We start from the raw sequence: 14,033 nt of genomic DNA, 5'->3' as shown, positions 1-14,033 counted from the left end.
CTAAGTATGGAAAATGCTTTCAAATTAACCTGTTATGCAGCAGCTTGACAGACGAAGAATAAACCCACAACCTTTTACTCTTTAAAAATAATTTGAGTTGTCAGTATAAAGTCTTATAGTCAGAATGTGCATATACATATATATGAAATTTGGTCATTTGTGTTAAAGATCGTGCTTTATATTCTTTTGAATAGGCATTTAATAGATCTGTTAGGAAGATTTTGTGGTGCCTGGAAGTTTACTCCTTTTCTATGTGTTTTTGTTTAGTATTGAATTGCAGAGAGTGTGGACAGGTATTTTTAAATGAGCTCAGACTAAAATTGCTTGCTGTGAATTTCATTGAGTAGTGTAACAATTTGAAGCTTCTTAACTGGTTCTGCAGCTTCTTCACCTGCAAAATTAGCACCATATTTGCATACATAATGATTTGCCTGCTGGCTGTGACTTTTACCTGTATTGATGAATTTTTTTTCTTCCTTTTTTTTTTAATTTTTAGGGCAGCAAAGCTAGTGACACTATAGTCTGGAGATTCTGCTATTATGCAGAGACTGCTTGCTGCTGAATAGTCATTAAGAATAATCAGGAGTAGAAATGTGTTTCCCCAGAGATGCATGTTTGGGTTTTAGCCAGGAAGAATTTGATTATGACATATGGTAGCAATAGTTTTGCAAGATGAAAGGGAGAGCAGGAGAATCTTTACTGCTTTATTGGGACATATCAGGTCTGCATATAGCTTTTCAAATTTCAACACTGTAGCTGATCATATTTTTGGTGTTGATAATTTTGTGCGATCACTTAAAGAGAAAAATGTTACCTGAATTTGCATTACATGTTATGTACTACAAATAGAATTACCTGTTCAGCCATTTTGATAAAAGAAGTTGTAATTTTTTTAAATGAGAGAGATTTGTTAACTAGATGAGAAATCTTAGAAATCAGAAAGCTGAGCATAGTAATTAACTGTGTTAACCTGGTTAGAAATAATACTAACTTCGCATAGTCTTTCCATTATTTCATAATAAGGGAAACAAATAAATTGCAAATGCTTTTGTTCTCTAGGTTGGGATAAACATTCATATGGTTACCATGGAGACGATGGACATTCATTCTGTTCCTCTGGAACTGGACAACCGTACGGCCCAACGTTTACTACGGGTGATGTCATTGGCTGTTGTGTCAACCTTATCAATAATACCTGCTTCTACACAAAGAATGGACACAGCCTGGGTATGCAGAAATGTTGTCTTTAATTATAACATTATGTCTGTAAGTCTGTTGTAAACCTGAAACTCTCTTCATGTCAGGAGCAAAGTATTTGAATAGTTCTTTCGATAGTCTCATAATCTATGAATTAATTAAAGAATTGGGAAGTATAATTTCTCGTGTGCCACTTGCACTAACATTCCTTGTGAATTTGGAAGGATTTGTCGTAGCATCTCGTTCCATGGGACCGGCATTTATGAACTGGGCTACTAAATCCACAAATAATATTGGATGTTTGTAACATAAGGTAATATAAGAGAACTGGAGAAGTGGGGAATGGATATAGATAAAATTCATTGCTGCTGTATGGGAGACACCTAGCCTTCATTAAAACCTTACATCAGATGGGCAATGTTTTGAACATATGTTGGAGAACAGCATCTTTTGGATTCCCAGTCTGGAGTCATGCATAGTTGGGCTAAAGCTATGAATTATACAAGTTGTGCTAAAATTAAGTCAATTAAATACTTACAGTAAATTTTAGCATTATGCAACACGGCAAGACAATTTTTGAGTTTGAAGGTGACAGGAGGGGGTAGGGTTAAAGTTTTTGATGCGATATATGTAATTATTCAGTTATTTAATGCAATTTAATGAGCAAAGATACAGAGTATAAAGAAAGAAGGAAAGAAAAATCTACTTTCTGTATTAAGGAGAGAGCAAGGGCTTGGGAAGAGATCTTGGAATTGTTCTGAGGGGACTAGGAAGTTTCAATGGATGAAGCTCAGAAAGAAGAAATAAGGTGTTTCTCATGGGTAGAAACCTGATAAGCAAAAGAGGCTAGTTTGAAATGAAATAAGAAGCTATCAAGATAGCGACTCTTGAAGGCACTGTTCTATTTTCTCACATTGCCACACAGAATCACAGAATCAACCAGGTTGGAAGAGACCTCAGGGATCATCGACTCCAACCGTTGCCCTGACACCACCCTGTCAACTAGACCATGGCACTAAGTGCCATGTCCAGTCTTTTCTTAAATACATCCAGAGATGGTGACTCCACCACCTCCCTGGGCAGCCCGTTCCAATGTCTAATAACCCTTTCTGAAAAGAAATGCTTCCTAGTGTCCAACCTGAACCTCCCCTGGCGAAGCTTGAGGCTGTGCCCTCTTGTCCTATCGCTAGTTGCCCGGGAGAAGAGGCCAACTCCCACTTCACTACAACCTCCCTTCAGGTAGTTGTAGACTGCAATAAGGTCACCTCTGAGCCTCCTCTTCTCCAGGCTAAACAACCCCGGCTCCCTCAGCCGTTCCTCGTACGTCAGACCCTCCAGACCCTTCACCAGCTTGGTCGCCCTCTTCTGGACTCGCTCCAACACCTCAACATCTTTCTTGAAGTGCGGGGCCCAGAACTGAACACAGTACTCAAGATGCAGCCTCACCAGTGCCGAGTACAGAGGGACGATCACTTCCCTAGACCGGCTGGCTACACTATTCCTAATAGAGGCCAGGATGTCATTGGCCTTCTTGGCCACCTGGGCACACTGCTGGCTCATGTTTAGCCGACTGTCGATCAGCACCCCCAGGTCTCTTTCCGCCGGGCCGCTTTCTAACCACTCTTCCCCCAGCCTGTAGAGCTGCATGGGGTTGTTGTGGCCGAAGTGTAAGACCCGGCACTTGTTGTTGTTGAACCTCATGCCGTTGGTCTCGGCCCATCTATCTAACCTGTCCAGATCCCTCTGTAGGGCCTTCCTACCCTCCAGCAGATCGACACTGCCACCCAGCTTGGTGTCATCTGCAAATTTGCTGAGGGTGCACTCAATCCCTACGTCTAGATCATCTATAAAGATATTGAACAGCACCGGCCCCAGAACTGAGCCCTGGGGAACACCGCTAGTGACCGGCCGCCAGTTGGACTTTGCCCCATTCACCACCACTCTCTGGGCTCAGCCATCCAGCCAGTTTTTAACCCATCGAAGAGTCCACCCATCCAAGCCCCGGGCAGCCAGTTTGTCTAGGAGGATGCTGTGGGAGACAGTGTCGAATGCCTTACTGAAGTCTAGATAGACTACATCCACAGCCCACAGCATGCCGAACATGCGGAAGGTTTTGAAAGTAGTAAGGCAAAGGACATGGTTTAAATTCTTCTCCTTGTCTCTCAGAATGAGCGTGCCTGTTTGTTTGCTGAGGCCCTGAGCAAACAGATCAAACTTTGGAGTTGTCCTGCCCCTACTCAGAGCAAGGCTTAGATGCCTCCAGGCATCAGTTCCAAGTAATCACTTCTGTGGTTCTATTCTATCATGATTTAATGTTTCTTCTAAATTGAATGAGTCTATATACCTGAACTTAATACCTTGACACCTACAGCAGTGGGACACTTGAACCATGAGCTGTGTAGTTGTTTCTTTTGGCTCTGTTTCAGGGTATATGTCAAAATGGAAGATAACAGGCTGTTGTGCTTACCCTAATCTTTAACTGGTTTAAAGCTGAGAAGGGTAGTCTTGCCTTATTCCCTTTTTGGAACTAGTAACAGGGTGCCTGCAGGTTAAGTTGGATCAGATTGTTGATCAACCAAAGAGACACTGGTTTTCTGACTGCCCTGGTGTTCACATGCATGGAAGAGCGAAGAAGGGAGGAGCAGAACCTTCTCTTTCAGTGGAAGTCTTAAAGCAGACTGGATTAGGCCAACGTGAAACAACACTCCAAGTGATTCAGATCTGTTTAAAGAGCGGAACAGAATGGCATAGGTGAGGAGAGGCTAGTAAAATGTCATCTGTCATAGACAGAGTCTGACAAATACTTTGTGGATTTCAGTAGGAAACCTGACAGCTGTGCTGCTATCATGGGCTTTGCTAGCTTGAATTTCTGACAGAAGGAAATCAATTCTGTGTGTCGGGGAAAAAGAAATTAGAAATTTTGGCTGTCTTCCTGAGTTGTTGCTGCTGCTGGTTGTCCAGAATTCCTATACAGTCGTGACTTGGAGGACGTTTATATTTCTTCTCTGGGCCACAGATGCACTCTGGAGTATTGGAAATCTCTGGCTCAGCCTGGAATTTGATGCTACAAAAAGCGCCAAGCAATTATTTATGCAAGTGTGAAATCTTGGGTTGAAATAAAAACAAAATCAACCCCTCCTCCCCCTGCCCCCTGCCAAAAAAAAAACCCAGTACCTACATGTCACTCAGTCATTGTTTATCTGTCTTGCCCACTGCCATGATTATTTTGGAAAAGGGTGAGTGGGATGTCAAAATGTGCCAAACAGAGAAAGTAGTAATAGCTTAGAACCAGTTAGGGTGCAAACAGGTAATAAATAAAATATAGCTTTGAGATGTGATGGAAGGAAACAGGTTCACTCTATATGTCACTCTTTTGTATCAAAGATGTTAGTAAGGAATCCAGATGCTCTTGAGATTTGAAATCTTGGTAAAGAATGGAGATGGAAAGCAGGAGTGGAATTTAGGACAAAAGGTTAAAAGATTTGTTTTAATCTTGAATTTGAAAAGGCAGTGATACAAAATAAGAGTTTGAAGGGATAAGTGGATTCAAATCATTGTGCACTTGTAAAAAAAAAAAAAATTGAAGAAATACTTGCAACAGTAAAGGAAATGATGAAATACTGTTACCATTTGGCTGTCAGAAGGAGATTTCATGATACTTATTTTTTAACTGAAAGCTTCTCCCCATGCCCCGCCCCTGCCAATAATTGCTTCAAGTTCCTGGAGCGTATAGAGGTCAGATTTTTCTCTGATCCTGAGACAGCAAAATCACTGCCTTTGTCTTACGGGTAGATGGATGCTTGTAATTATATAATAAGATATTAAGCTATTCTGTTTGAACAACAAAACACCCTGGTGTGGATTAGAGTGAAACGTTTACCAGACTGGTTTGGAGTATTATAGGCACCTGCTGCTCATGTAAAGATAATGCCTACTAATGAAGAAAAGTAATAGCAAACAAGAAAAGACACCGTTAAATCTTGGCTTGTCAGCATTAAGACATGCAAGTGCAAAAATATCTTCAGATATTTTTCCTGTAAATTTTATATAGCCAGAATTTTCATACTTTTTCATCTACATATCTGTATGATGTTTGCTAAATCTTAAGCCCTATTTTGAAAAATCGAGGGCCAATTGAGTGCTTTTGAATGAAAATTACTTTTTACCAAATGCTGTCCTTTATTACTCAAGCACATCAGTTGTGCCTAAGCATCATGGATGTCACCATACTTAACTACTTATTTTTGAGATGGTTTGGGTGAGTTTTCTGAACGTACAATGATGCACTTAAGAAAATGAGGCCAGAATCTAGACATATGGAAATTAATCTTAATTTTCTCTTCATTACAGGCATCGCTTTCACAGATTTACCGGTAAGATAAGTGCATTTTCAAACAGCTTTCCTGTGTATTATAAACAGATGTTTCAAATGTAACTCGCATTTACCTTATGCTTCTTGGAAATGCAACAATAATCTTCTTAACCAATTTAATATCAGATATTTCTCCTCATCATTTCAGTGATGATTTGTTAATTGAAGCAAAAAGTTTTTTGTTTTTACATCGATCCTCACAGGGGTTTTCCTTTTCAGGTTTTTAACATTCAGGCATTTCTAATGGAAGTTTAGCAGAAAATAATACATACCAGTAGTTCTTACATACTTTCTTTGACACATGCAGGCCTTGCGTACAAAGCCAAAGCTGTGTTAAACACCAACGTTGTGCCTGTGTGTACACCTGTGTACACAGTTGTGTATCATATTCAGAAAGGCTGGCTACTTAAGACATGGTTGCTGTAACTCATGCTTGATGCCTGATTTTCAAAATCTTTCTCTATACTGTTCACTCCATAAGATCAAACATATCAAAGTGTTTGTTTTTTTTTGTTTTTGTTTTTTTTTTAAGAAAACTGCAGATACCTGAAGCCTTCTAGCTTTTCAGTCCAGTTAAATTGTACTTTCCTTAAAATCGTTACAAATGTATTCCCTGTGCTACTGGTACAGGCATGATACTGCACTTTTCTTTTTTTTTCTCATCCACTTAATTTCTGATTTAATCTGGTTAGGGTGCAGTGCGTGGACGCACTTCCATCTGGCCGGCTGCTCCATTTGCTATGGTCTTAGGAGGCAAGGACAGATATTAAGGAAAAATGAAGTCAATAAGCCAGGGCACCTCTCAGCCCTGCCACAGGGTTGGGTACTTTGTGTAGGAAGTCAGTGCCAGTGTCCCAGATCTGTGGGATGCCAGCAGGGCTCCTTGCTAGCACATGGTACCAGCACAGGAAAACTGACACTGTAATCTGAAGTTTGAAGCTGGACCTTCCTCATTAGAATCGATTGTTTTCATCTCATTGAAAGATTTGAGACTTGTGCTTTGTTGATTAGTCTAGACTAGGTAACACTACAAGCAAGGTTTATTTAAAAAAAAAAAAAAAGGGGGGCAGATGGGGGCAAGATGGGGTTGGGCATGGTTTTAACAACTAGAGTATTTTTCTTTCATTTCACTGGGCTTCAGTGTTGCTACTGAGCTGTTGATAACAGCAACTGCATGTTGATTAACTTCTGATAGCTTTAATTTATTTAGCTATAGTTCCGTAGATCAGCATATCATTATACCATACCACCATTGATTGCAGTGTAAATATGATGTAGGTATATTTATAAATTAAAAAAAAAAAAAAGGCAACAAAAGAAGACCCAACAACAAAACCTCACCCACCCAAAACCCCCACAGATTGCATTGCCATTACTGAGATGCTAGTTGTATTTAAGAAAGTTACTTTAATCCCAACAGGCAGATTTTACTTTTCTTATATTTGGCATATTTCAGATTTGCATGGAGACCTAATCTCTATGCAGAAAATAAAACAGACAAAAATAAATGCTGTAAAGTCTTTTTCTAGATACAAGTCCAGGAATTCATGAGAACCTCAATGCACTGTTACAGTTCTTTTTAGGCACCACACTTGGACTTTGAGGCTAATGAGTTCTCTATCCTGTCAGTTCTTACCACTAAAATTCAGCGATGTTTTAAGTATTTCACCCCAAAAGGAAAATGGCCCACTTTGTAAGTTTAATTTTTGTTCTCTTTTTAAAAGAAACTTTATATCCTGGTCTTTAAAAATCATTTCAAATTTGGTATTAAACATTTTGTAAAATTGAAACTGAAAGTTGTGAACTTTAGCACAGTTTTAAAAGTGCATTTTCTGACTAGAAAGAGAATGATCAGTAAGGCTTTCTTATTTCAAAATAAAAAAATTATGACCACTGGGAATAAAAATGAAATCAGTCATTGTATTGCTGGATTGGTAGATGTTACTGTAACTGCTGGACAGATGATCCAGAGGTATTTGTTTCTTCACACTACTAGTAGCATTGGGGATATTATTACAGAGATGAAAAAAAAAAAGCGGGGAATTTAGAATAAGAAGAACAAGACTAACTAAAAAATTTCTTCCAGCCAAACTTGTACCCTACAGTAGGGCTTCAAACACCAGGAGAGGTTGTGGATGCTAATTTTGGACAACACCCATTTGTATTTGATATTGAAGACTATATGAGAGAATGGAGAACGAAAATTCAAGCACAGATTGACAGATTTCCGATAGGAGATCGGGAAGGAGAGTGGCAAACAATGATTCAGAAGTAAGACTTTGAATATTGATCATTTTAAAAAGAGGTTAATAACTGCATGATTTCAGAGGTCTTTAAAACATTGTAGCTATTGTGCAAAAATATTACAGATAGTATTAAAAGCTAGTACAGATAATTTTGTTGACATAACAGGTACGATAAATATATATAAAATTGAGCATGAATAGGTGTTTGGTGGAAGAGTTATCTACACCATTACTTAATTAAGAGTTTATAATGATATAAGAGTTTATAATGATAAGTGTAAGTCTTCCATTCCAATTTGACCTATGTAATGTGGGTTGGGGAGTTTAGAAAAATTGCCGTGGTTGTAATGGGCAGCTTTAATATTTTGGGCTCTGGAAATTTCCCTTCATGTTCTCAGCCTTCAGCATGCCAGGTTAAGTTGTGGCTCATTAGTGTCTCGCCTGGAAAAATGGTGATTGTGGCTTTGTATTTTTTACTTCTTCAGTGAAAACGAAAAGTTAAGTGTGCAGAAATTTTGCTTCGTTCTGTGTAATGAGCAAAAAAGGAAACTTAATTAGGTGGTAATATTTTAATTGAGCCTACCTTTGAGTGATGAATCATTTTTATTAAAATCGTAATAAAATGATACATTAATTTTTGTTTTGTCTTTCTGTACAGTGTTTTGAAGACGACACTGTCTCTTAACTGAATTACTTTTGTCAGACTTGTACAGAAGTTTCTGAATTTCAAGTAGAATTCTTTAATTCGGTCACTTTTTTTTCAGAAAAGGGGTTTTACATTCAAGAAGTTCTTGGTTTCTTACCTGTGTTTAATGAGTATTTCTGGGTTTTGTTTTTGTTTATTTCTAGAATGGTATCATCTTACTTAGTTCACCATGGATACTGTGCAACAGCAGAGGCATTCGCCAGATCCACAGACCAGACTGTGCTAGAAGAATTAGCTTCCATTAAAAATAGACAAAGTAAGCCTGGAAAGCATGTTACATCCTTTTTTTCCTCCCTTAAACAAGTATTACTTAAAACTTTCTCTTAAGCATCATTGTAGATTTCCTTTCAGCACTACTCCATAGTACATTCAGCACTATACCATAGTGCAGTTCTTCGCTGTCATGTAAGGTTATATGTGTATGAACAGCTGGTTAAGAGGTACTTCCACCCAAATGCTTTGGAACTTGTTTGATGTAGCAGAATGTGGTAAATTACCTGTTGCCTTTCTCTTGAATGGACATTGTGATCTGTCTTAAACAAATGTGGGTAATATCTCTAAATGAGTGTTTGTGAGAGCTAATGGTCAGTCACAAACAGGAATGTAAAGCTTAGTCTTGACAAACATTTAGACTTTTCTCTCAGCTGTGAAAAGGGGTCGAGTTTAGAGAATGCTTTATAAGTTAAATCAAATTTGAGTTTTCCTGCTGACAGAGGTGAGGGGGAAGAGGACACAGAGAACTAACAGGAGTTCAGTTCTGACTTGCTGTGGCAGTGCTGTTTGGCAGCCCGCTTAAAGAGCGGCTTCCCTGTTCATTTAAATCCCTGCTGTATGACCACAAGCGTTTGTATGACTGCATGACATACCACACAGGGAGACTGCTCTGGTTGAAAAATAACCCATTCATCGGGCTGTTTTTCATTTGGATCAGTTTCTCTGTTGGTGGATAGAGCTGTGAGGCTGTTTGCGACTTGTGCCAGGTTACAGCAACAGAAGCATCAATAAAGCAGGGACTGTTGTGGAAAGGTTCAGTCAACTGTAACCTGACTGGAACTGTGTGTTGTAGGTGAGAGAAACTGAATTTTTTCTTAATCGAAATTGAACCTGTGGGAGGTGGGGTGCAATTTGGATGTTCTTGGGTGACGATAGTTTGATATGTGCTTATTTATAAAGGTATGAAAATGAGAAATAAATGGCAGAAGTGTCTGCAATCTTAATCTAGCTCAAAATGAGCAATCTGAGTACAAAGTAGTTGTATGCTGGCAATAAATAAAAATATTGAGTACTCATACATGTAGGTGAAGTGCAGTTCTTAAATTTTCCCGTTGAACATTTTAAGGAAGCATGATCTTTCTTTACACTATTTTTTTCTAAGAGGAAAAAACCTTGTTGATTGATGGTTGCAGTGTCTTTTAATCATTAATTTACATGTATTAATCCATAAGCTGTCCATTTAACTGATGTTGGTTTTGGTGAACAGAAATTCAGAAATTGATTTTGGCAGGATGAATGGAGAACCCATTGAAACAACATAACAGCTGTATCCAAGTTTACTAGAAGAAAATCCTAATCTCTTATTTGTTTTTTGGTGAACAGGAATTCAGAAATTGGTTTTAGCAGGAAGAATGGGAGAAGCCATTGAAACAACACAACAGTTGTATCCAAGTTTACTAGAAAGAAATCCTAATCTCTTATTTGCATTAAAGTGAGTCTTCAAATTATACAGATGTGTGTTTATAGATGACACAGTACCTTCTGAGACAAGACAGTTACTCATTTAAAGCTTTCACAGACATTTAAACGAAGTTAAGCAGCATTTTTTAGAAAATGTGTATAGTTCACTTTTTTGTGCTATATTATTTGCTACATGTTTAACTAGGTTTTGTCATCAAGGTCCTGTTTTGCAGCATAATTCACATCTCGCTGTAGACTTGTTCTCTAGAACTAAGTTTTGTAATTTTTCAAATCAATTTGATTCAAATTGGGGGTCAAGTAAAACTTAAAATGTAAACTGATAACAGTATCAAATTCAAGAAGGTTAAGAGTTTGTCGGTTCCTCCAAATGGGTGACTGACTTTAAAGAGCAGTTTAAATGAGCTGTTTCACTCCTTGTCGCTTTACTAGAAACCTCTGGCTACTACTGTGGAAATTCCATAGTCCCAAAGAGTTCTCTTGGCTTCCCAGGCACACAATAGTCACCTTCCTTCTGGCATTTTTACTTGCCAGCTGCACTAATCCTCCAGAATTTTGTATCACGTTGTAGCGTTTGAATGTGGAAAAAAACCCCTGTTATCTCCTATAAGAACAAAACACTTTAATTTTAATGTTCAATTAAGTAACTTGGAATGTGTTTGAAGTCTGTCATGCTCAAATGCCAACAGAATTCACGTGATAGCACTGCAGACTTATCACAGAATTCACAAAATGTGAACATTTTGGTGAAAGACTTCACATGATAACGTCAACTTATGTTATCTTTTTCTCAGTCTGTCTTTCTAAATTTTGCCTGTTCTATCGAGGCTATCCAAGCCTAAAACATTAAGCAGTAGTTCTGAGCTTCTTTAAAGTCTGTAGTAAAACCTCCTTATCTAAAATAAAATTGACAAAGAGCAACAGCCTCTAAAGGGAAGGTTTGTATATGAGCTTGGTTTCCAAACTGTTTTCTAGTGCAAATGTTTAATGTTAAAAGTTACCATTTAATGCTTACTGTTCCAGAGGATCAAAATATGTTCTCATTTACTTTGAGAGAAATGACAGACAGGACAACGTAACAACACATCCTTCTCAGGAAATAACCTTGCCCCTGCCAATAAAACAAAATAGCTAAAATAAGAAAATACAGTTTAGTTCTTTGAACTTTGAGGGCTTATTGCCAAAGTCTGTCCTCGAAAGATAATATTCCTGTTCTTCTCCCTCACAAATTTTGTAATTGTGTATTTTTGGCTGAATACTCCAAAGCTTATTGATGATTGAGTTACTGACATCCAGCATTTTGTTGAGTCAGACTTTTTGTATATTTAACACTAAAATTAAATCATTTCTATCATGGGTAAATTGAAATGTGTTAATTGTTTTATTAGCTTAACTTTTTTGCCTTTTGTTTAGGGTGCGCCAGTTTATAGAGATGGTGAATGGTACAGACAGTGAAGTGCGGTGTTTGGGAGGCCACAGTCCAAAATCTCAAGACAGTTACCCTGTTAGCCCACGATCCTTCAGCAGTCCTAGCATGAGTCCCAGCCATGGAATGAACATTCACAACTTGGCAACAGGCAAAGGGAGCAGCACACACTTTTCTGGTAAGCTGATGTGGAGGATATATACCACGTAGATTTGGATATACCACACCATGTAGTTTTGTTTTTTTTTTCTTTTAAATTAAGTATCAGGAGAAGTTACAAACACTCACAGACTGACAATTTGTTTTACTTAAGAACTGATAGTGAATGTTTTGTGTAAAAGTATAGTTTTAATGATTAAAATACTTGATTCTCAGTCACTGGGGAAATGGAAAATGTATAAATAGAAGCAAGTCTTTTTTGCATGTGCTCTTGGTTTTACTAAGGGTTTGCAAAGTAGGTTGCCACTGATTTCTGAGAAATGCTTGCTTCCAGGAGATGGAAGGTTCTGACACAAATTTCTTTATCCTTTCGATGATAATTTATGGCTTGGGCAAGGTGGTTTAAATCCAGTAAGTGGTGTATGTGATCCATTTCCTGTGGTGTTTATGGAATGGTAGGAACAGCTGCTCTTGTATAGGAAATACCAGGAGCTGGGTATTTCCAGTTAGGTAAAAGACTTTCTGCTAGCAGCCAAATTTCAGTCTGCACAGCTGGAACAGTTCTGAGAGCATCTAGGTGGTGGTAAAGCTTCAGTGGGAAGCCATGAATGTTGAGAGCTGCCCCATGGCTATCTAAAGCACCCCTGCAGAGAAGAAGTTGGGCATGTTAAAATGGTACCTGGATGTGTCATCTGTGAACCCAAGTCTCTTTAAGGTAGCAGACAGAGGCCATCAGCTTTCACTTCTGTTTCTTTCTTAAATCCAAACCAGAGCTGACCTGGGGGCTTTTTATTTTTTTTTTTCCTCTCGGTGGGATTGAGTAAGAAGCCAGTGTAACCTGGCCATCAGAATACCTGCGGCCCTTGGAAAGGCAGCACCTTCGCTTTTCTTCCCTCTGTGTCAAGGCTGTGCTATCACATGTGTGAGTGGAGGTCCACTCAGATTTTCTGTTGGTTCTTCAGGTGGTTATTGGCATGTATTCTAGAAAGTACCTCTGACTTTCTAATTTTGAGAATAGAGGAACCACTTAATAAGAAAGTTGGTGAATGTATTAGTAGAATTGAGGTTTGGGATTTCCTGAATGGCAGGAAGTGTTTTATTTATAATAAGCCATTCCTGTGACTGGTTTCTGTATTAGAAGGTACTAGGGAGCTCCTGCTTTTGGGCTTGATAGAACTGGCAATTACATGTTTGCTTTGAATAGTAGTTACTTGATTATATTTTAGAAGGGTCAGAAGAGATTTTAGCCAGATATAATAATTTCACAGCATGGTATAATTTTTATTTAGCAAAGCACAATATTAGCAATTAAAATAATTATATGGGGAAGGAGGGAGGTTGTAGAAACATGTATTTTCAGCACTGAATTTTACTGCATTTTTATCAGGATAGTTATGTGATTAGGAATTAGTAATATTCATGTCTGCTTCCATTGGTAAGGATTACAGTGGCCTAGAACAGATTTTCAGATCTTTCAGAAACAATGTATCAGTTCTAAGAAATGATGCCATTTTGATGCAGTTCTCTCTTTTACTGGTGTGTAAGTACAACTGAAAAACCTTCTCATGTATGTGTTGGTACTTGTTAAATAATGCTTAACTTCTGCACTGTAGAAGCCTTAAAGGTTCAAATACCTGAAATGTGGAGGCTATTGGGGTTTATTCGTTTGGCAAATCTAGCATTTACTGACCAGGAACAATTAAGCTATGCGTATTTTACTTCTATTAATCGGTACTTACAAATAAGTTTGTAGATTATTACACTTGTTAAAACTTTCTTTCAGGGTTTGAAAGTAGTTGCAGTAATGGAGTAATATCAAATAAAGCGCATCAATCGTACTGTCACAGTAAACACTCGACCACCAGCTTGAATGTACCAGAGCTCAACAACATAAATGTATCAAGATCACAGCAGGTTAACAGCTATTCCAGGTGAATAAACTTCAGATGCTTCCAGCTTACATTAAGGCTTGTGTTGTGCACATGGTTTTATTGCAGAGAAGAGGTTTCAGTGGAATTTGATGTGATTTTTTTCAAGGACAGTTAAAACAGTGTAAGGGGCCAACAGCTTGTGGTCGCTGTAGTGTGCTTTGGTTTTGTTTTAACTTCTCAGGCTTAATAGACTTTTTTCTCCTGTTTGGTTAAAGAAATGCAGTGGTCAAAAATAAATTCCCTTGCTTGTAGCTATTTATCGTCAGTTTTGAAGTTGTGGTCAGTTTTGAAGTTGTACAGTGAA

The 14,033-nt window shown here is 38.2% G+C and overlaps 1 protein-coding gene across 1 annotated transcript in view; it reads left to right on the top strand.

The window, feature by feature from the left end:
• The window catches only part of RANBP9 (RAN binding protein 9), a 42,309-nt gene that overhangs the window by 22,068 nt on the left and 6,208 nt on the right, over window positions 1-14,033 (top strand). Inside the window, exons 4-10 of the mRNA XM_068395694.1 lie at window positions 1,060-1,227; window positions 5,548-5,570; window positions 7,656-7,840; window positions 8,665-8,777; window positions 10,118-10,226; window positions 11,627-11,817; window positions 13,582-13,729. Of these exons, the coding sequence (XP_068251795.1) occupies window positions 1,060-1,227; window positions 5,548-5,570; window positions 7,656-7,840; window positions 8,665-8,777; window positions 10,118-10,226; window positions 11,627-11,817; window positions 13,582-13,729 (937 nt within the window). The remainder of the gene's footprint in view (window positions 1-1,059; window positions 1,228-5,547; window positions 5,571-7,655; window positions 7,841-8,664; window positions 8,778-10,117; window positions 10,227-11,626; window positions 11,818-13,581; window positions 13,730-14,033) is intronic.

This window comes from Nyctibius grandis, chromosome 3 (genome assembly GCF_013368605.1).
Source record: "Nyctibius grandis isolate bNycGra1 chromosome 3, bNycGra1.pri, whole genome shotgun sequence".
NCBI classification, from domain to species: domain Eukaryota; kingdom Metazoa; phylum Chordata; class Aves; order Nyctibiiformes; family Nyctibiidae; genus Nyctibius; species Nyctibius grandis.
This window is presented reverse-complemented; position numbering and strand designations above follow the sequence as displayed.